Genomic DNA, 21,565 nt, shown 5'->3' on the forward strand with positions numbered 1-21,565 from the left:
GCGCAGGCGCGGTGGTGACGGCAAGGGGTAGTGGCGGGCGGGCGCGCGCGCGCGCGTGTGCGTGTGAGGGAGCGAGCGAGCGAGCGAGCGCCGGGTGGAGCGAGCGCGAGGGGCCAGAGCGGCGCCGGGAGCCGAGCCGAGCCGAGGGCGGCGGCCCGAGCCGGGGGGGGGAGCCGGGCGGTGTCCGTCGCCCCGAAGCGCCTCGCTCTCCGAGCGGGTTCCCCCTCAGGGAACGGTTTCCTTCCCCGTGACGCGCACGGGAGCCCTCATCCCTTCCGTCGCCCCTCGGGCGAAGCCCCCTCAGCTCCCTGCCCGCCGGCCCGTGTAGCGCCTCGCCGCCCTCAGCCCGATCCCCGCGGGCGGCTTCGTCCTCCCGCCATGGCTCTCTGCCGGCGCCTGGCCCGGCTGGCCGCCCACCTGCAGGACCCGCGGAAAGTGGCCGCCTTTCAGCGGCTCTGCGGGGTAGAGGGGCCTTCGGGCTGGGCCGACGCGGAGCAGCGAGACGGGGGCCGGGGGCCAGTGGTTAACGGCGGCCCCCCGGCGGCAGAGCGGGCGGGAGAGCCGGGTCATCCCACCGGGAACGGGACCGTGCCTGGCGGGGCGGCACCCCCGCAGCGGTGGAGGAGGAGGCCACGCCGCAACTCTCTCACGGAGGAGGACGGCAGCCAGGAGTTCTCCATCCGCAGCCGCTTCCTCTACTATCTCTTCAGCCTGGGCACGGAGCTGGGCAACGAGCTGTTCTACATTCTCTTCTTCCCCTTCTGCATCTGGAACTTGGACGCCTGGCTGGGCCGGAGGCTGATCATCATCTGGGTGTGGGTGATGTACCTGGGGCAGTGCACCAAGGATGTCATCCGCTGGCCGCGGCCTGCCTCCCCGCCCGTGGTGAAGCTGGAAGTCTTCTACAACTCCGAGTACAGCATGCCCTCCACCCACGCCATGTCGGGCACCGCCATCCCCCTGGCGCTCCTTCTGCTCAGCTACGGCCGCTGGCAGGTAATGCTCACCTCCTTGTCCGCCCGGTGTTTTTCAGCCCCAGGGTGTAAGGCTGTGACAGACTTGATTTCTTTTGGGGGGACAGAGGGACTGAGTTTGGGTAAAATGTGAAATTTGTGCCTTTTTTCGTCCCGTCCCCCCCCAAGCCCCTGCCCCCTTTTTTTTCCCTATGATCCAAGCGAATGCTCAGGTAACAAGAGTTGTTCTAATAATTCCGTCTTTTTAATGGAAGTTCTGTTGACTTTATGAACGATTAGCTCAGAATGCATTAAAAGTCTGCTTTAACAATCTGTATTTTGTTCTTGTGAGGTTTTTTCCAAACTTCTCTTTTGTAGGGTGAATGCTTTGCACAAAGTTTGGATAGGCATCTGATGTTTTAACAGGCATTTGGTTTTACTGATTGAGAATTTGGTGGAGAGCCAGGAACTAAAGGGCTTTTTGCTGATCCTTCTTTGCTTTGAGTCACTTTGCAGCTTCAGTCAGTTTGTTGCTTTTGCCTTTTCTTTAATGCTGTTTTTTAGCTTCATCACCCATAAACTGGAAATTATTATTTCTGGTTTGAGGAGTATGTATCTTTTCAGATGTTTCCACAACTATTGATGTGCTAAGAATTAGCAGGATCCGATAACCTCTGATCTTTTCAGCACCTTCATTCAGCAAAATCTTAAGATCTGCCTATTGCACTTTGGGTCAATAGATTAAGTTCTGGTTAATAAGTTAATAATTTGGGTTAATAGATTGAGATCTGGTTTACGCAAGCTATGGCATGTGTTTCGGCAGTTGCTGTTAGCAGTACGGATGACAGTAAGAACTGTAAGAACAGTAGGAAAACAGAACGTGCATTCAGCTCTCTAAATCACTGCACCTATTTCAGTAGTAAATGAGGGAGAAGGCTCTCCCAGGCAACAAATCTTCAGTACAGGGTTTTGAGGGGTCTGTGTGTAATGTTCAAGAAGTTACATAATAAGTCTACTCTTAAGTTGTTAATGTTTACAAATTCTTACTATAATACCTGCCTATTTTAAGTCAGATATATATGTCATCTTGGTAGAGAGAACTCCCTATTTAAGCTTTATGCAGGAGCTAAACTCTTGTCTTCCCAATTACTGTTAACAATGACCAGTTGTCTGCTGTCACAGTGTGCCACTTTGTGGCTTCATCTCAGTGTATAGAATGGGTGTCTGAAAAGAAAGACGTAGTTGAAGGTTAGAGATTGTATTTGGCCTCTCTTTAACCAAAGTTTATGGTACCTACTTCTGCAAGGTGATACAGCATGCTCAAAAGAAAGCTATCAAGGATTCATATTCTTTGCTAGGAAAATGTGAAGTATCGCTCTGCTAGAATTGTGCAGGCATCAGCTAATGTCATGTTTTGTGGGTGTTTATGAAATAAATATTTGGAGTTCTGTCACTGAGATGCTTAATCTTATTTTTTAGGGGTTTTTTAAATGACTGCAATCAGTATTTGATTATTACTTGTTAGATGTGTAGGGCTGATGTCAGTTGAAGAACGAACAGGATTTTTATTTCTTTGCATGTGGGAAACCTCATTTAGTAGTATCAGTCAATTAGCTTTGCACAGTCTGATGTCACGTGTACAAAGGAGAACCCGTCTTGATTGCTTTTATAGAACCAGAAAACTGACAATGTGTGAAATGGTGTTTTTGCTAGTGAACCAAGTTTGATCTTTGGTTTGCCAGCCCTGCAACTGCAGTCTGTGAAGTATTATTCTAATTGACTAAACATATTTATAATGAATGCATATTAAGAAATCACAAACATTCAGTCTTGTTATTAATTTAGAACCATGCTTAAGCAATGGAGAAGCAAAGCGTTTGAGTCTTAATTTCAATTCCCTTTTCCTATGAAATGGGTTTGAATAACAGACCTCTCTGAAATAAATTTGTACCATTTCAAAATGTTCATTTAAAAAAAACCAAAACTTTTTAAATTATTTCCAAATCCTAATCAAAGGTTAACCTGTAGCATGTTGAGTATCTTTTAATTCACCTCTAAAGAGGGTTAAGCTTTCATCTAACACTTCTTATGTTCTCCATATTTTAGCAGTGTTGAAAGGCAGTAGAATCTATATGACAATTTTTTGTCATGCTATTCTGGAAATAGAAGGTGTTAAAAAAGACTGACCTCTGAACTTCTTGGAAAGCTATTTATGATAAGGGACCTTGTAATAACTCTACTTTTTATTACATTATACATATTTATCAGTAGATACAGATTGTTAGATTTAAACTTGTTGGCAAATGTTGGGGTACAGTCTTTCTATATATTCAGTATAAGCAAGCATTCCACAGACCCTGATCATAATGAGACCGCATCTTAAGATTGTTTGTTCAGAAAAATCATAGCGGAGGCAAGACTGTGAATTTAAGCAGACACAGCTATAACTCTCTGCAGGAACTTTTATTCTGGACTACAGGTAACTTTTAATTGAGTTTGTCACTTTGAAGTTTATACTAAACCAAAGAAAGCCACTCTTCCTCTGAAAGGCTACTCTTGTGAGAAGGGAATCACTTTCCTGTATAGTTTATTTGGAGTTTGCTTTCATTGGGCTATGACTTCCTACTATTGTGTAATAGTTCTTTTCTATCAGAGAAAGACAGTCTGTGAATCTCTCCCTCGAACAACATAGAGAACATAGCAAATTTGCACTTATTTTTCTAGGTATGGCCTAAATTGTCCATTTAAAAATAAAAATGTTGAATTCTGGTAGGCTTTCTTTTACCCTGTTGAATTAAGTTTGTGCGTTTCTAGTTTTCAGTGCCTACCAGTAATCCTATTACAATTGCTTTCCTTTCCTGTAGTATTGAAAAGGATTTTTGACTATACATAGTAAAACTAAAATATTTGCTTATAAGCAAAATTGTTCAAGTAAATTATTTTCAGAGATTATGTATTTTAAAGATGGTTGTGGCAAATTTTCACTATTAGAGGCTTTGGAAATAGGGAATATTCAATGCAATGAACTTTCAGACAGAAACAAATTATATGTTAAGATAATTTTCATAATAGCTAACCGTTCTGTCCATTGTGGAATATAATTTTTCAATTTCTCCTTATATTATGAGACCTTGCCTGAAACTTTTTATTCCACTTGCATAATCTTTATATATTTATTTATTATTCGTAAATCTCATCTGGGTAAACCACTTATTTCAAAGACACTTCAGTAACCTTGAAATATAAAGCTCATGCCAAAGACTCATGAGAATTTAGGAGTGTTATAAATGTTGATATTTTTCATCTTTGAAGCTCCCGTATCCTGAAAGAGGAGGACAAACACTTAAATGATAGTGAGGTTATAGATCTTAATATGATGTAGGAAAAAAGTATACTTTTATCACACTGGGGAAAACCTGCTTTCTTTGAAGTATTGACAGTTTGAGCCGGGCTGGCTTATATAGTGTCCTGAACAGGGAGGAAGAAAGACTGTATACTGCTAATTATCTACAAAGTCCCCAAAAGCCGGAGGCTGAGACTACTGGAAAAATTCTTTTTTTTATGTTTTATTTGATTACTTTGAACTGCTGATTTCAAATAGATATCAACACATTTTATTAGAAATGGTGCTTGACTTAGGATGGTACCTGAATGTGTCATAACCTGCTGTTTTATTGGGGTGGGGGGAGGAATCAGTTAGGGAGACAGAAAATATGCTTTTTTCCCAGAGCTCCTCCAGGATGCAGCCTGGCTCTAGCAGTAGTTGTCCTGATTAGGAAGTGATGGGTTCACACTCCTTCCTGAGCTCTGCATTAATGAGCTGAGTCAGGAACTGCTGACTCTCACTGTAGACCATTGAACGAACTTCATTAACTTGATATTCAGCAGGAGGCCAGAGCCTTGACTGATGAGTAGCTGGCCTCTGTAACTACATTAACCAACGTCGTTTGAATGGGCTTATCTTCTGAAGCAGTTTAGATCACTAAATATGACAGCATTGTCCTCCCTATGTACTTGTCTGCCGATGTTTTATAAGCAAATCCTGTCATCGGTGCCTGTATTTCCACCCCACTGATGAGAATGGCAACCTTAATAAGCACTACTGCTAAACCTGCAGTAGAGTGCACCTGTTCTGTAGTGGTTTCTTTGCCTGACGCACCTACAAGTATTTTTTCAGTTTTCATTTACTTAGTAGTCTCCATAGTACCAGTTGTGTAAGAATGTCACGTGGTGCTGTGTCAAACGCCCTTCCAGAAATCTTTCATCCGTACCATTACTTTTATCAACCAAAGCTAATGAATCTAGTCAAATGAGATTGGTTTGACAGGATCTGTATTGGGATTTCAGAGAGATCTGCATTGTTCCGTGATTTTGACTGACCACTACTAAATATTAGCTCTAGAATTGTCTGCCTGCTCTTTCATTTCAAAAGGCTAACTTTCAGTTCCCCACTGGGAATGAGGAATAATTGGTTATCGGGGTTGGATGAATAGTCTAATCACTACACTGCTATAGTAAGAATTTTAGAGAAAGTGGGCAAATCCTAGTTTTAAGTGTCTGTCCTTACTGAAAGGCTTGCATTATCAGTAAGATTGATGTAATGATAAAATTGGAAGCTACATATAGGAGGCCATCTCTTGTATATGAAGTCTGTGTGTAAGAGCAAGAACAGACTCCTTTCAGAAAGAGATGCCTCATTTGAGAAGCCCAGATGGATTTTGGCTGAAATACTAAAATGCTGGGAAGAAACTTAGGCAAAGAGATGCATGCTTGCCTGCTCGTTTTCTTATATATACTTCTTAAAATAAACAATCAAACAAAAACCTTTTCCGAAATGAGAAGTGTAGCTGAAGGAGTGATCTGCGAGCCCAAAATCGCCCACACAATGAAGAGCTCTTGAGAGAGTGCGATGGGAATTTGGAGAGTCGGCAGCACTGGCCTTGTCGTGTGTATTTAAGTTGTAAGATCTTCTTTTCTGGGTCATACCAATGCCTGTAGTTTCTTTGTAAAGGAAGCTGGAAAAAGTTGTGTGGCCTGTTTGATTCAGGTGCTTTTAAAAGTTTGAAGAGAACATAGCCAGTTCTTACAAATCCCATTGGGGAATCTCTACTAGAGGTATGCAGCAGCCTGTCCTATTAAACTGTGTTGATTGGCATTACATATTTTTTTCAGTTTTGTGTAAGCAAATCATTAATTAATGTAAAGGATCTTGGGGGGAATATGTAAAAACGAATGCCATCAGGTTAGATAGAGTTTTTGATGAAGAAAGGATGCAAAGGAAATATTCTCAAGCACTTTTTTTTTCTTAGTGGACTGTACACGTGTAAAGCACTCCTCATACTTTCAAATAGGGTGTGTTGATGAAACCTGAGAAAACTTCAGTTTGCAGAAAAATTATTTTTAGGTGGTGTGGGTTTAAGCAGAGCAAGCTGTAGGTGATTCTTGCTGGGTGTGTTCAGTGAGAGTTTATTTTTTTGTAGTGGCTGCAAGGAAGAGAAGTAACAGGCTCTAATTCCTATTGTAACTCTTTAATTTCTTTTTATATGATGTGTAGCAGAAAATGAAATCTTATAACTCCCTGCAGGGCTGGCATTGAAATCTTTATCTTGGAATTTAAAGAAAAGGCACTCTTGTAATGATGTGTAGCACACTCAAATTTTTATGCTTTTTGATGTTAAGGTTGCTCAGTGGAAGAAAGAAGGAAGTAATTGAGAAATGTAGCTTAACCAGTGTTATTTACCACTTGGCCTCTTTTGAAAAGGCAGTTTTTTGTCTGTTTATTTTTCCTAAAATGACTCATAAGTGGTCTTTCCTTTTTAACCATCCTCTTCTCCCTTTTCTTCTGCTCCCTCCAGAAAAATAATTTCTATGCTGTGCTTTTTGTATTCATCTGGCCAACCAGCGTCTCAGTCATTGCCATAAACATTGATTATAGCTTTTCATATGACTATTGCCAATACGTAGCGCAAATATCTTACTAAAAGCATGATGCTGCAAGTGCTGCTTGGATTCTTTCAGTGAACTGTGACCCAAAATAATTGTCTCAAACTAAAGCTGAACTTCTGAGTTATCACATGATTAAAAACAAAAAAAAAATCATTGACTAATGCTGTAGAACACTGAAAATATTAGAAAATTAGTTTGGAACCCTTTGAGGATGCTGGAAATTTCTCCAGTGTAGAATGTGCATTAAAAAAGTAAAGAAATGAACATCTAGAGTGTGTTTTAAGAATGGTCCATTATGAAAGAAGGAATTTTGTGACCTAGGTCAAAGCTTTTGGGACAGATTGTTTCCTTATGAGCATTTTTAAACAATGGTTACATTATTAAGACTCTTGGCAAAAAGTCAGATTAAGGGGAGGGAGGAGGATAGGCACTTGAAGGAAGTGTTTTCTACGTGATCCGGTCAGAAGCTTGCAAGCCCATTTTGGAGGACGTAATAAAATAAAATGGGAATTCCCCATTAAAAATACAGGATAGAAAAATCTCAAAGACTTACTGGGAGCAGTTTTACTGTTATTTCCCACATACGACCAATTTAATTCAGTTTAATTGACTAAACCAAGATTCTGGATATGGGAACAAAATTGAGGCCTGAGATAAGGTGAGGAGTCTGTTAAATCAGCTTTATTCATAGCTTTTTCTTTAACTTAGTATTGGAATTTAAGAAATCAATTGACCTATTTTATCTTTTTGGTAAAGTAACATGCTCGGTAATCTGTCCCTTGGTCATATACCATTACCCTGAAGGAGGGTAGATTTAGATTAGATGTTAGGAAGAAATTCTTCACTGTGAGGGTGGTGAGGCACTGGAACAGGCTGCCCAGAGAAGCTGTGGATGCCCCATCCCTGGAAGTGTTCAAGAACACGTTGGATGGGGCTTTGGGCAATCTGGTCTAGTGGAGGGTGTCCCTGCCCATGGCAGGGGGGTTGGAACTAGATGGTCTTGAAGGTCCCTTCCAACCCAAACCAGTTTATGAATCTATATACATAAAGACTGAGACATTTTCCTTAATGGATATTATGCCTTCAAAGAAACATTAATTCAAACATTTTATAGCCAAATGTCAACAAAGGTATCTGTATGTTACATTTGTCTCTATCTCCAGTCTCTGCCTTGCTGTCAATTCCATCTGCCTTACTTCATCTTCTAACATTGTATTTGTACTACATGCTTATGCATATTATCAAAGTTTTATTTATTAGTAAAAATATTTGTGCAAGCTGGATATAAGTGTTTGATGTAATAGTGAATCTGGGGTACTTTTCTCAAAGAGAAACATGCCAGCTTAATGTTGGTTTTGAGACAACATTTGATTTTGATCACATGCATGTATCTTTATTTTTTTATAAGGTTATGATTTTCAAATCACAAGTTGGTTTTTTTTGATTCACAAAAAAGAAAGCAGTATGCAGTTCAATAGATACTGCCCCTACTCAAAGTTGTTGAGGCAGCATGGTAGCTATGGAGGCATAATGACTTTTTGAGGATGTACTTAGGATGGTCTTGTAATTGAGGGCATGGAGGCAGGGTTTGTGATGTCTGTCTCTAAAATGGACTGTTCCTGAATATCTGACTAAGTGACTCTGAGTATGGTCAAGAGTAAAGATGTGTCAATTCTGTTACCAGAAAGAACAATCTGAGAGAATGAAACCTGGCTTTTATCTATACCTCTGCCAGCTGTGATCTCTGACAGTCTTTCTATCATCTGAAAGGAGGTATGATGCCAGTCTGCCTTCTGATGCCTAAATGAGTAAGAACAGCAATGAATTGGGGAGGAGGGCAGAAGTGAACTTGTGATCTTTTGTCCTTTGTGCCTCTGTAGGTCTGATTTGGCATGTGAGGAACTGTGGGACTGAAATTGCTGGAATTCAGCACTTTCATTTAAGTAGAGACCGTCGGTGTCTGTATACAACTATATAGAAAAAAATCTAAAAGTTTATAACTCAAAGGTAATTGATAACTGTAAATTTTCAAATTTGTGAATGTAGTATTTTCCAAATTAAGAGACTCAATCAAACATAAAATACGAGTGCTTATGACTTTCTTCTATTAATGCTTGAGATTAACGTGAAAACTTATATAAACTAATCTTTACTTGAAATAGGCAGGTTTTATGAGAAAACATAGTAAAAGCTGTTTCGTTGGTTTGGGGGTTTGTTTTGGGTTTTTTGGGGGGTTTTTTAAGATTCATTTGCGATTGGGAGAGAAGCTTTGTGAAATCCACTATTGTAAAGCAGAGCTGAAAACAACCTTTAATACTCTTAGGGCACTATACCAATAGAAGATGTTTTGGTATTTGAGGGAACTTCGTATGCCTAGGCAGTGGGAGGTCACGGATGCTTACAACCATGGTATAAGCAATGTATATATGCAAAATTACATACAGGCAGTCATTTGCTAGATGAAACAACATTTAGAAAATGCTTGCTAGTACTTCAATATTGCATTATTTTCAGACAATAATTTGGAATTAAATTTATGGCATCAGCTTTTTTTTTTATAAGGATCAAGGTCGTGTCCCCTGTTGGTGTTACGACTTGGAATGCTGCTGAGCAGTTGTCTTGCTGAGCTACAAGGTGTGGGGGAGTGTTAATATTCTCCTTTAGTCACCTTGTACACTTATCCCTACATGTGAGGACAAAATATGTGTCTGCCTTATCACCTCGAGGCAGATCTTAAGCAGGTGCTACCAGTTTAGTGTTCTAGGAATTCTTGAGCCCAGTGGCTGCTTTTAAGAGGTATGAGTGAAAACAGGCCAAGGAGGAGGCATGGTGTTGTGCTTTACTTGTGTTGAAGTAGGGAGGTGGTTCTGCTTGATTTCTGCTAGTGTCTAAGGAAGCCAGTGAACTGTGGAGCCCCAAAGGGCACATACAGCTTTATGATGTTCTACAGGTGGCTACTGGGGTTGTGGGAAGAAAGTCAGATCGGTTATGTGGGCAACGCAGGGAGGTATGGATATAACATTGGAAGAAACCAGGACAGATGAAGGTTAAAACCTTCCTTAGATCAAATTTTATTCCTGTACTTTATGTATAAAGATGTCTTTATCTAAACTGATAGTTATTTTAATGGCTGATGAGTCACCTTCAAACGTAAATGTGGATAGTTGTCCAAGTGTGCTGGTTACATAGTAGGAGCACAGAGGAGAATGCTGTGTGTGTGAACTAATCACAAAAATTGACTTAACTGTTGTATTGTGGAATATTATTTCAGAGGAAATTAGAATAATTGTTTCAAATTTCTGCTGTTTTGTAGTGGACTGGATATAGTACAGCTAGGTATACTGTAGTGAATAAGATCTCTTGGGTAGAAAGAAACTGGGTATAGGACTTCTGTGATTATTATTATCATGCATTAAAAATACCATAAATCAGCATGTGCCTAATACTGCAGACACATTTGTGGACAGGTCATGCTAAAGCTATTTCAGTAAGAATAGTTTGTCTGGGTTTAAGTTAAAAATTCTTCATTACTTTAATAATATATGAATCAGGGTTAAATGTATAATTGGCTTTTCATTTGGGACACAATAGCGAAGTGTTTGAGCTCTTGGATACAGATGCTTTGCTACAGAGGAACTAAACTAGCCAGTGTTTTCAGATGTTTTAATGGGTATTTATTCTCAATACTGTTATGAAACAGAATTAAAGTGAGACATGACAGAGCCAAATATTATTTCCAAAATTTTCTTCAAGTCTGAAGTTTCTGACAGTTTTCTTCTTCCTCAAACACCTCTCCCTTGACACTTCCTAACTGAAAGCAAGCATTTATCTTCATTTTCAGAATTTATCCTACTTTCCCTGCTGTTTACAATGACCTGCCCAGGACTCTTAAAAACATGACTCCCCACATATACCTTTTCCTTCATATTCCTTGTTCTTCGAGTCTCGCTCTTTAGTTGCTCTAACCTCTTGTCCCCCCACAATCCCAACTTCTTACCCACAGTATCATTAGCTGCTATAGCCTGCTGAGCCTGGCACTTCATTGGCCTTCCTGCTAAAGTTGTTAGAATGAATCATTAAGTACATAATTTTGTTTAAGTACAATTTGTAGATGAATGTAGTAGAAACAAAGACAAATGTTGCTACAGGAATTAACTAGACATAACATAACTGTGAGCTGGTCATTTAGAATTGATTTTAATGTGAAATCTGTTTATGTGAAACGTAACCTTCCTGATTTTTCTGTTAGCTTCAGAAAATTTTTTTAGGTTTGTCATGTTAACTTGGTCCTGGAGCTGAAAATTCAAAGAATGTTGGAATAATGCAGAAGACTGATAATCTTTTCTCAAACCTTTCATTGAAAGACTGATTTAGAAGCTCGTCAATCTGTTAAGTAGCCTTCACAGAGGACATGAAAACTTTCTCCAATAAGATTAAAGATGCTTTCTCTGATTTCTTGGATATTCTGCCCTCCAGCTTACCCATAAAAGCAGCAAGGGAAGGGGCAAGAAAACTGCCTGTAATTCTTAGTTTTTATTCTGAGTTTTGAGTACATCTGGACTGCCTGTTTGTATTGAAAATGTTTATCATTGCTTTCATGTAAGAAGTGAAGCAATTTTGGAAACATGCCATTTTGTCTTGTGACTGCATCTTTTATAGAACTAATAATTATATAAGGAAGCTGTATCCTGTCTTGTACAACACTTTGCAGTATGGTAGTGGGGAAAGTATTTCTTACTGAGCTGTAAGATTTGAATTAGCATACTTTTATCCAAAACCTAAAAAAAGTTAAAATACTAAGTTTCTACACATGCTGATATGTGCTTACTAAAACCAAGTATTTTGTTTGTTCCTGTTAAACAGTCCTTATTAATAAACAATATTCCACCAGAAGATGGAAATAATTGGAAATAATTATTTGATGGTTTTTGTTTAATAAATGTGGATTGTAGTAGGAAATTTATATGGGTTTATAGAGAACAAGAAAGATTACTATTCTAGGAGTTTGATACTGATGCTCAGCGACTGAGTCAAGGATTGCAGAAACTCTAAACCACTGTGTAGGGAATTGTAAATTTGTAAATATTTGTAAATTATTATGTGTTCTTCCTTTAAGGAGAAAGGTGAAACTACTAGATTCTGCCTGGATAATTGTTAACAATACTAGTCCATTAGGTAGCTGCTTTACCCAGTGTAACACTGTTCCACAGTTTATAACACAAGGCTTGTCTCTGTCCATGTTGCCAATTTTGGATATCATAACATGCCAAGACTAACTGCTACAGAGATCTATTAACTTCTTACTGCTTTGTCTGAAAAGATATGACCAACGCCCTGAAATTCATATATCCTGAATGCAAAGAGAGGAGACAGGGAAAAAGTTGAAAAAGTTTGACTTAATGTTTTGACTTTATGAAAAGTGGACTTATTTGAGGTGGTCTAATAGGGTTGGGTAGGGCAAGGAAAAGGGTAAGCATAAGCTACATTAATTGGAATGAATTATAGAATTCTTACAGAGTGATTTTTTGAATTATGTTTTCTCCAAATTCTAATACAATCTTTCCATTTTTTCCCTACCAGTATCCCCTTATGTTTGGACTGATCCTTGCATTCTGCTGGTGTTCTTTGGTTTGCTGTAGTCGGATTTATATGGGAATGCATTCAATTTTGGTAAGAAAATAATCCTACTGAACTTTTATTTTAATGTTGTTCTGATTTCATAAACTTCCATCACACTTAAGTTTTTACAGTGCAGTTATTGTATATAGATTTTTTTTTCTAGAATGTCCTACCATATAGGAACAGAATACTTAGATTTCCTCAGCAGAGAAATTGATACAATAGCTACAAGAGGATGTCAGGCTTCTATTAATTTATATTCTTCTTTCATAAACCCAGTCCACAATTGAGACTTAGCTGATGTTTAATAGCAGCTTTAGTGGGGAAATTGATGACCACAGTAAAGCATAGACTAACTTTTCCGTCTATAGAGTAGAAATAACGTTGCAGGATGAGAGTGTGACTGTTAATGTCCACTCAGGTTCCACGTCAGCTACTCAAAGCATGTCCATTTCCGAGTGCCATGTTAAATGCTAGAGTTTCACTTACCAAAGTTTCTAAAGAACCAAATAGCAAAGTGGTCATCTTTGAAAAACAGACTTATTTATTAAAAAGAATTAAAAAAAAAATCAAACTGAAACACAAATGCATGCAAAGTAAAAATAGGAAAACAAGAACAGTACAAAATGGTAATCAGAATGTAAGACCACTAATAAGGATGGCTAAAGAGATTTTTGAGGATCACTTGCTAGAAGGAGGAAAGCTAACAGACGGAAAACATTAAGGCTGGTAGTGAGTAGTAAAGCTTGTAGATGAACAGTGTAAAAGAAGCATGTGAAAATGAGGCAGCTCAAAAAACTATGTGACACATTTGCATTAGTGATCAGGAGGCTTCCCAAGTTGGAACCAGTTGTGTGGAGGATGATGGGATGAACTGATATTTCAGCTGACAGCTAATCTCTCAGAACAGTCATGCAACAGTGATGCTTCATGTACACTAGGTTATTCCCTAGTTTCATATCTGAATTCTATATAGTGTTCGAATGAATACAATTAACCATGTGTTACCTGTAATATAAATCAATCCTGGTGCCTAAGATGGGGGCAGGTAGGATGGCAAATATGGCTGAAGGTTGTTGAGGTTGCTTCTGAAATAAGCAAGTCTGACTTTCTTGTCAGTCAATTGTATTAGAGCTTTTATCAAGTATTCAATTAGTGGAAGTGAATAAAAATGATTCATTGAAGATGAAGCAATGCAAATAGTGCTGACAAAAGTCCCACGTCCTGGCTCATATGGAAAAGTTGATAAGCTTATGAATGAAGGTGATCTGGTTTCTAGGGCTTGGATTTCTAAAAAGCTTTCAACAAATTCCGTAACAACTAAAGGTGACTGAAGTTGCAGATAATTCTGTGCAACTGAGTAAATAATCAATGGTAACCGAAATTTAATGATAAATACAAAAAATAAGTAACCTTTTAATTAAGAAAAGACATACTTAATAATAAAACTGAAAATCAAGTATGAAGCCACAGAAGTTACCTCTTCCTTTCCTTTAGTATTTGGAAACAGTTCTCCTTTCTTGCAGTATTGTTAATTCTGAAACTGGAGTGGAAAGTCTAAGCTGCTAGTCCTCAACTGCCTTACCAGCTGTTGCTGCCAGTGTGCCTGTGTGTTGGCACCCAGGCATTAGATCCAGTGTTGAGCTGCTCCAGCAAACTGAGTTGGCAGAACTTATTTAGCTGGGCAAGCTTTGTGCTGACTGTAGGCTGGAATGCCCCAGTCCTGGCACTGTTGCAGCCAGCAGACAGGTAGATCTACAGCTTTGTTTGATCATGGATCACTTAATCATAGCTTCATTCATGATTATGATCATTCATGATCTGGTCGTGATACAGATGTCCTGTTAATAGGTGATCAAATGCAATTCTGTATCTTTGACATAAAAAAAGATTTAATCTTGTACAGTAAATGAGAAAAGATGGCAATCCACATGTCAATTTTAGCAACAGAGCAACTAGACTTGTCTCCATGCTAATGTAACCAATTTTTTAAATAGTTATTACACTGAAACCATATCTTTCTCTCTTCAACAGGATGTTATTGCTGGATTTCTGTATGCTATTCTCATCTTGATTGTCTTCCATCCAGTTGTGGACCTGATTGATAACTTCAACTTAACTTACAAATATGCCCCCTTAATTATCATCAGTCTCCATTTAGCCCTGGGCATCTTCTCTTTTACCCTAGACACCTGGAGCACATCTCGAGGAGACACGGCTCAGATACTGGGCTGTGGTGCTGGAGTAGCCTGTGGCTCTCATGTTAACTATATAATGGGTCTAAAGCTAGATCCTCCTCCCAGTACTTTACCTTTATCTCTTTCCTCTCTCACTGTGACTGTGTTTGGAAAAGCCATATTGCGGTTGTTGATTGGAGTAATTGTTCTGTTGTTAACAAAAGTAGCGATGAAAAAAGCCACTATTCCACTGGCATGTAAAATATTTCGCATACCACATGATGATGTCCGGAAAGCAAGACAACGCATGGAAGTTGAGCTTCCCTATCGCTATATTACGTATGGAATGGTCGGGTTCTCCCTCATGTTCATTGTTCCTTGCCTCTTCCATTCTATTGGTCTGTCTTGATGCAGTTTTATCACTTCAAATAGGGAGAGAAGAGCTAGTTGCTTTTTGAAGAGGTGCACTAGTTTGCTAAGGGAGGGCCAGCGAGTTTGGCTTTAGCAGGATCTTCACTTTAACAGCAGTACGTAGCAGGCAAAGCATTTAAAGAACTTTGCACATCTTTGGGTATGGTATGGGGCCGAAGTCAACTATCAGTCCATGAGAAGTGCTGAACTCTATAAATGCTTTGTCTAGACTTATTGCTGCAACAAAGTCCGTATGTGTGTGTGATGCAATGAATGTATCTGGAATATCTGTCATACTGTACCTGTATATGTTGACATTTTAACAGGTATGTCTGACAGCTAATCAGAAAGCTCCATTCATGATCTGTTTGCCATTTCATAGTAATTTATTCAAGTTGTTGGACCATAGACTGCTAAATTTGCTTTCCTCTATTCTTTCCTGAAGTCCTGATTCAAGATGTTTCAGCTAATAGGCATTTCTAATGGACCAAACTTGTAATGAGGTTGAATTTTTCTGAAAAAACAAACAGAAGCCTTTTGCTTTAGCCCCTCTACAGAGTAAAATGTCTGGATTGGCATTGGTAGATATCACTAGCGTATATGTGATTCAGGTACTGTATTTTATGGTTTAATAACTGTGCCTTTCTGTTGCTAAATGAAGAAATGCCATATATACTGTGACGTAAAAATGCCTAATTTTATTTAAAATCATACATAATTAGGCAGATATTTTTAAATGTTAGATTGTCCACATTGCTGACATGGTTCAAGTTAACCAGAATATTCAGTTTAGCCAAATAAAATTGTATTATTGAAATGACCCAAGAATCATGTCCTTAAGATGTTGTAAATGGACAACAATAATCCCTTTTGTAAGTATTTTTAATGTGTATTGTAAGTTACTGGAAGAGGATATATTTTTCTGGAGATTGTTTATACAGTGGACGGATATTCAAAATTAATTATCTAAACATATAAACAATAAAAACACCCCATTCTGCAAAGAAATGGGCCTCACGATTCCGAACTAATTTAGAAGGACCATTGTTTTTACGTATTTGCTTAGAAAATATAATCCTTATTCTAGAAAAAAAAATGTATTTTTATGCATTAACATACTCTAATTAAAGGTGATAATCACTTTTACCCAATTTAGATAGCTGTAAGACAATATAATGATCCAATTAAATTTTTAATCATTCTGATAGGCAGATTGTGAGCAGTCAAGACAGTATAGCCATTGCATAAACGGTTTGTGCATATCTAAATTTTACTGAATTATTATGCACTTTTCATGATCCTTTTTCCAGTGATGAGTAGAATATGACCCTTCAACTGTAACTTCTTGTGCCTCCTTTGTGTTTCATTTTGTCTATGTTTTAATTTGTTGCCGAATCTGTGCTTTCCATGTCAGGAACTGTCATACTGCAGCAAGAGCTGTCTTACTGTCTGGCCAGGAAAAACATAATTTAGTTGGGAAGTATAGTGATTGGATAGAATACAAAGCTTCCATTTTTTGTAAACAATAGTTAAAATTGGAAGGGTTTTTTGTATTGGAGCTCATATCTTCAAACTGTTAATATGTAAATTAGCAAAATTAACTTTGTATCTCTTTCCTCAAAGCAGTCAAGTTATGGTACGCTGGCATTAGATGATGTGAAGAGCTAACTTTTCTGATGCATTTCTTCAGTGCATTCAGAATGCACCACTATGAATGTATTCAAACTGATGTATTCAGAACTTCTGTAGTAGAAAAGACTTTACCTAGTAGAAAATGGTTAGCTTGTTTCAGTGTGTATTTCTGGATTTGATTTTTCTATCTGTTCCTCTTTTGCAGTTTAATGCTGAATGTGCAGTAAAAGGTAAATTGGTTTCCAAGGTTTTGAGGGAGGGATTTCCACTGGTTTGGCTTTGCACACTGATAGTCATTAAATAAATAACTGGGGGGAATGTACACAAAATGCCTTATGCTTAAAGCCCTGAGCAAGTGGTGTAGTTCCAATTATATTAAATCAGTCTGAGGACTGGTAAAAATAATAGGATAACTTTCTCTGAAATTTAGGGTGTATTCTCCTTAAATATCCTAGCTTTACAGTTTATAGTGAGAAATGTTTAAATTCTAGCACAGAAGAGACAAGTAAGCAAAACAGATTTTTAAGGCACATATTTGACTTCCAGGAACTTCAGGTTTACAGCATAGGAGTGTTCTTAAAGCTGTCTTTTCTAGCTGTGCTATCTCTGTTGTACTATTAATGGAGAATAAAATCTACTATGGAAGATCTAGAATGGGTTAAAAAAAAATCACAGAGGGCTTTCAACATGCTAAGGAAAATGGCACTGTAGCTTATTCTACTGTTACTCATAAATATTCTATTTTATATGTTTATACATTACATTGGATAACTTCAAAATGTCATGTTCCGTGTACCATATAGTCTAGTACACAGGAAATGTATATCAGAATGTTTATATAGCACCTTTACAACCCTATCTCTGAGATTGCAACTACTTTACTGAAGTTTACATGAAAAAAGTTTTACTATTCTATTTTCATGTTTTGTAAGGGGCTAGGCTCAAGAGGGCAGTTTAGCACAAAATATCATGCGATACTGTTACAGAATAAAGAATCACAGAAATGCAAAGATTTAAAAATCAAATTTATTTGTATTACAGTATTTTTCTTTAATAATAAGCTAAGATTCCTTCAAATCAGGCATCACAAAACAGCAGGTAAAACTGGAGCACTTTCTTTGCCCTAAGCTCTTCCTAGAGTTGAACATGAAAAATGTTTCTAGTATGAGCATCGGCTGGTACCAAATTATTTATAAATAAATTTAACATAGCTTTAAAAGGTAGTTAACTATCTTTTCAGAAGGACAATACACTTGAAACCCTTCATGAAGTGGTGCAGAAACATATTCATATTGTCACTGCTAGTGAACTTCCTCAGTTCCAGGTTGTATAGTCCTGAGGAGAGAAATACTACTTCTTCATAGAAGCAGATATAAATGCACATTTATTAAAAAGCTACGAGTTAAATTTTCTTATTTGATTAGTTTAAAATAAAACCTGAAACCAACAGTCGTGTAGAGTGTAATTTGGCACAAAATTCTGTTTTCCAAGAGGCTGAAGAGACTCAAATTAGTCTTAAACTGCCTTAACTGTAGGAGCAGGAGTTTTTCTGACCTGACCCTCAATTAGAACTACCATGTGCATTGCATCTTGGGTAAGTTTTAGAATCTGTTATTTTGAAAAAAAGTTTCATGTTTATAGAAAAAGCTGTTCCTCTAGCTTCCCATACCATGAATTGAGGTTGAAGCTCTCTGATCACATTAGCCTTACCACTTACCTTGCAAATTGCAGGGGGAGGGAAAGGGGGAGGTGGAGAAGCTATTTTAAGGTAAATTGGCAAATCAAAGGGAGTTGTATTTTGTTTATTTACTTAGAAAAATTTTTAAGCTTATGTGCAGCTTTTCTCCTGAAAAAAAGAAAGATTCATTTCTTTTAAAATGGCAACTCTAAATGTGATATGTGGCTTTTTAATATTTTTTTTAATTACCAGAACAGTGTTAAATTGTCTGGATTTTAAAAGCTATTATGTTTTCCTTTGCTACTAGTTTTTATTACTGCTTTCAGTGTTTTTTTTACTCCATTTCTTGCTTATTTCCCAGGGAGTGTCCTGAACTTTTCGTAAGCAATTGCTACTTAGGTGAAGATTGTGATTTTGAACTTGTAAATACTTAAGGGCTGTTAGTGGCTGTTAGCTGCTCAAATACATAAAAACAAACCTTGCATGCTGTAAGTAAATACATCTGTTGTGCTAAAAGTTGCTTCTATTTCAGTGTTTGCTTTCTCAATACAAAATTGAGATTTTTTTTTTCATACACAATACACAAGATATTTAATAATTCAATGGTATGAAGGGGCACTGCTGTCTAACTCCTGTTAACTTTACTGGGAGTTCTTCACCTAGTTCCTTCTGCATGACATTGAGAAAGAACCTGAAGGTCATGCCCATGCTCTGACAAGCGAACAGGCATCTGTGTGTATGAAGGGACTTACCTTCAAAGGTATAAATGTAATATCCTTGCTTTTGAAGTCTGAGAGATTGATCTTTTTAAAAATCATACATCATAAGCCCAGTTTTTACAGGACTTTTAAAGGGCTTAACTTGGAAGCTGTTTCTTAATAGCTGGAACTGGCTGTACATTTGCAACACTTAATTGATGCTTTCCCCTCTGTGCCATAAATTGTGCTGAATGACGAGATCCCAGAATAATGATAGGAGAATTGATTTCCTGGGGTATTGTGACTCAATTTACTGTAATTGATTCTTGGATGGTTTTTTGGTCTAATGTAGAACGTTTCTAGGTTATACAATTTATTCCTATATTCTACAAATTACTTTGAGGAAACTTTGACTTTTTTTGTGGGAAGAAGTCTCATTGAATGACTTCATGCCAGAACTTTATTCCAGTGGAAAGCTGAAGTGGCCTTTTTGTTTCAGTTAAAATATATAAGCCTATTTTAAAATTTACTGTAAATACCATATTTGTCAAATTGATAAGATTAGTTGGGTCACTAATGTGGTTTTTTTTCCTCCTATAATACTTCTTGAAACAAAGGCTAACAAAGCTTAATTTGGAAACAAAATGTGATGTGTGTTAGAGACGATATAGCTCTTTAGGTGTTCTCTAAAAAGCAAGTATCTCATGCTAGAGTTGAAGTGAATTAACTATGCATTAGAAAAAATTTCTTTGCACTCCATTCTGCACCAGAAATAATTTGCATGTTGGTAAGAGTCCATTTAACAAAACGAAGCAAAGCAATATCTGCTTGCAGTGTATAATTATTAACTGTTCCTGTAGGATCAGAGAAGAATAGAGGGTACATAGGAGAATACTACCTTGAAGATACTGACCAGTAAATGTAAATAAAAAGTCCTGTCAAGTTGGAGAATATTATTAGTCACTAAACTTTGACTAAATTAGTCACTGAATTTTTCCCACAACTTTATTTTTGTTAGAAAGTGTAATGAAAAACAAGGGTGACATTCCTGAAATGGAAATTAGATCTTAAGATAATCCTAGATGTCTGGAAAAGATCAGTTCAGGAGCTAGCAACCTGAAAAGAGCAAGCACAGTCTGAGGGGGATAATGTATTAACCTTAATGCACTTAAAAATGATGCCAAGATTTGGCCTATACTTGATTTATATGAAATCTGTAGTACAATATAGAGATATATAATATATTGTGTATTGGAGTTTAATTTTTTTATGTATAGATTTTTTTTCTTGTTACTGCATTCCCTGATAAAAACAAATGTTCATAAAATATAAACCAGCTTTGTCTGTAGAAGGTAAGGCTGTATGTTAGTAGTATTTCAGGAAATAATGCAGTTGTAACCCCCAGTCTCTCAACCTCTCAGAGAACTTTATTTATAAAAAAAAACAAAAGTACTTTCAAATGCAAGCCCTGAGTTAGCTGAGGATCATATAATGGTTGCTGTATAATAGTGTGCAACTGATGTTTTAAAAAGTAATACATCAGAAATTTTTGTTATATTATCGTTAATGATTTTGTACTCATTGTACACTTTCTGCAGTTGTCAACTAATATTTAAACTCATATTGACTGGTAACTGAAGCGTCTTAACTTCATCTGCAACAAGTGGGTAATAAACTACTGTTGGATTCCAGTGTGTTCTGTTGTCTTTATTCCTTCCAGTGCTGAGGGACACCTGGTTGGACACATACCACAAGCGTAAAACACTGATCACAGGAAAACTTACATTCCTATTATATAGCAATAATTGTTAGAATAATATTGTCATTTAAGGTGTGGGTTTTAGATGCAAAAGTTTCGGAAAAAGAATGAGGAAGTACTGAAATCAGGTTTTTCTTTTTCCACTGTCTTAAAATCTGGACAGTTTAGTTTCATAAACTAAATAAAACAAGCTATTGATCAAACTGTATACAAGGATTTCAGTTATATCTTTCTCTAGCTTTTGTCACTTGTTGCACGCTGATAAATTAATATGGAAGCATGCTTTTGTTCTAACTGACAAGAAACTTGCTTTCCAGTCAAGTGCCTCTCTTGGGGAAGAAGAAATAGGTTCACAAGTTCAGGAACTATTGAAGTTTGGGTTTCCAGTGGGTATCTGATGGCTGCTTTGACTTATGCTGCAGGTTTGGTTTATTGAGATAGCTCAGTCCTTATTTGAAATCAGAATCCTCATAGAAAACAACCACATGAGTTTGTATCCTGTTGGGTCGCCTTCCAGGAACTTCTGCTCACCTCCCAGATCTGCTTTGAAAATTGGCGAACTGTGAGTATTTTTTTTTTCCCCAGACTATTGAATATCTACAGATTTTCATGGAATGCATGCGGGCAGTGTAGTTGCACGAGCTATGCTTCCTTAGTAAACCAGACTAATTGCAGAATACTATTAACTACAA

General features: G+C 37.7%; 1 protein-coding gene across 1 annotated transcript; it reads left to right on the forward strand.

The window, feature by feature from the left end:
* The first annotated feature begins 71 nt into the window (after positions 1-71).
* On the forward strand, positions 72-15,105 carry SGPP1 (sphingosine-1-phosphate phosphatase 1). The gene is made up of 3 exons (XM_054828390.1): positions 72-996; positions 12,480-12,569; positions 14,553-15,105. Exons 1-3 carry the CDS (start codon positions 379-381, stop codon positions 15,102-15,104), a joined length of 1,260 nt encoding a protein of 419 aa, XP_054684365.1. The 5' UTR covers positions 72-378; the 3' UTR covers position 15,105.
* The last annotated feature ends 6,460 nt before the right edge of the window (positions 15,106-21,565 follow it).

This window comes from Grus americana, chromosome 5 (assembly GCF_028858705.1).
Source record: "Grus americana isolate bGruAme1 chromosome 5, bGruAme1.mat, whole genome shotgun sequence".
In the NCBI taxonomy this organism is placed as follows: domain Eukaryota; kingdom Metazoa; phylum Chordata; class Aves; order Gruiformes; family Gruidae; genus Grus; species Grus americana.

What these genes read in the sequence shown, in the direction of transcription:
- SGPP1 (XM_054828390.1), top strand. Translation starts at nt 379, where the DNA reads ATGGCTCTCTGCCGGCGCCTGGCCCGGCTGGCCGCCCACCTGCAGGAC. An exon ending in TCAGCTACGGCCGCTGGCAG is followed by an intron (nt 997 to 12,479) that starts GTAATGCTCACC and finishes TTTCCCTACCAG; the next exon opens with TATCCCCTTATGTTTGGACT. An exon ending in TGGGAATGCATTCAATTTTG is followed by an intron (nt 12,570 to 14,552) that starts GTAAGAAAATAA and finishes TCTCTTCAACAG; the next exon opens with GATGTTATTGCTGGATTTCT.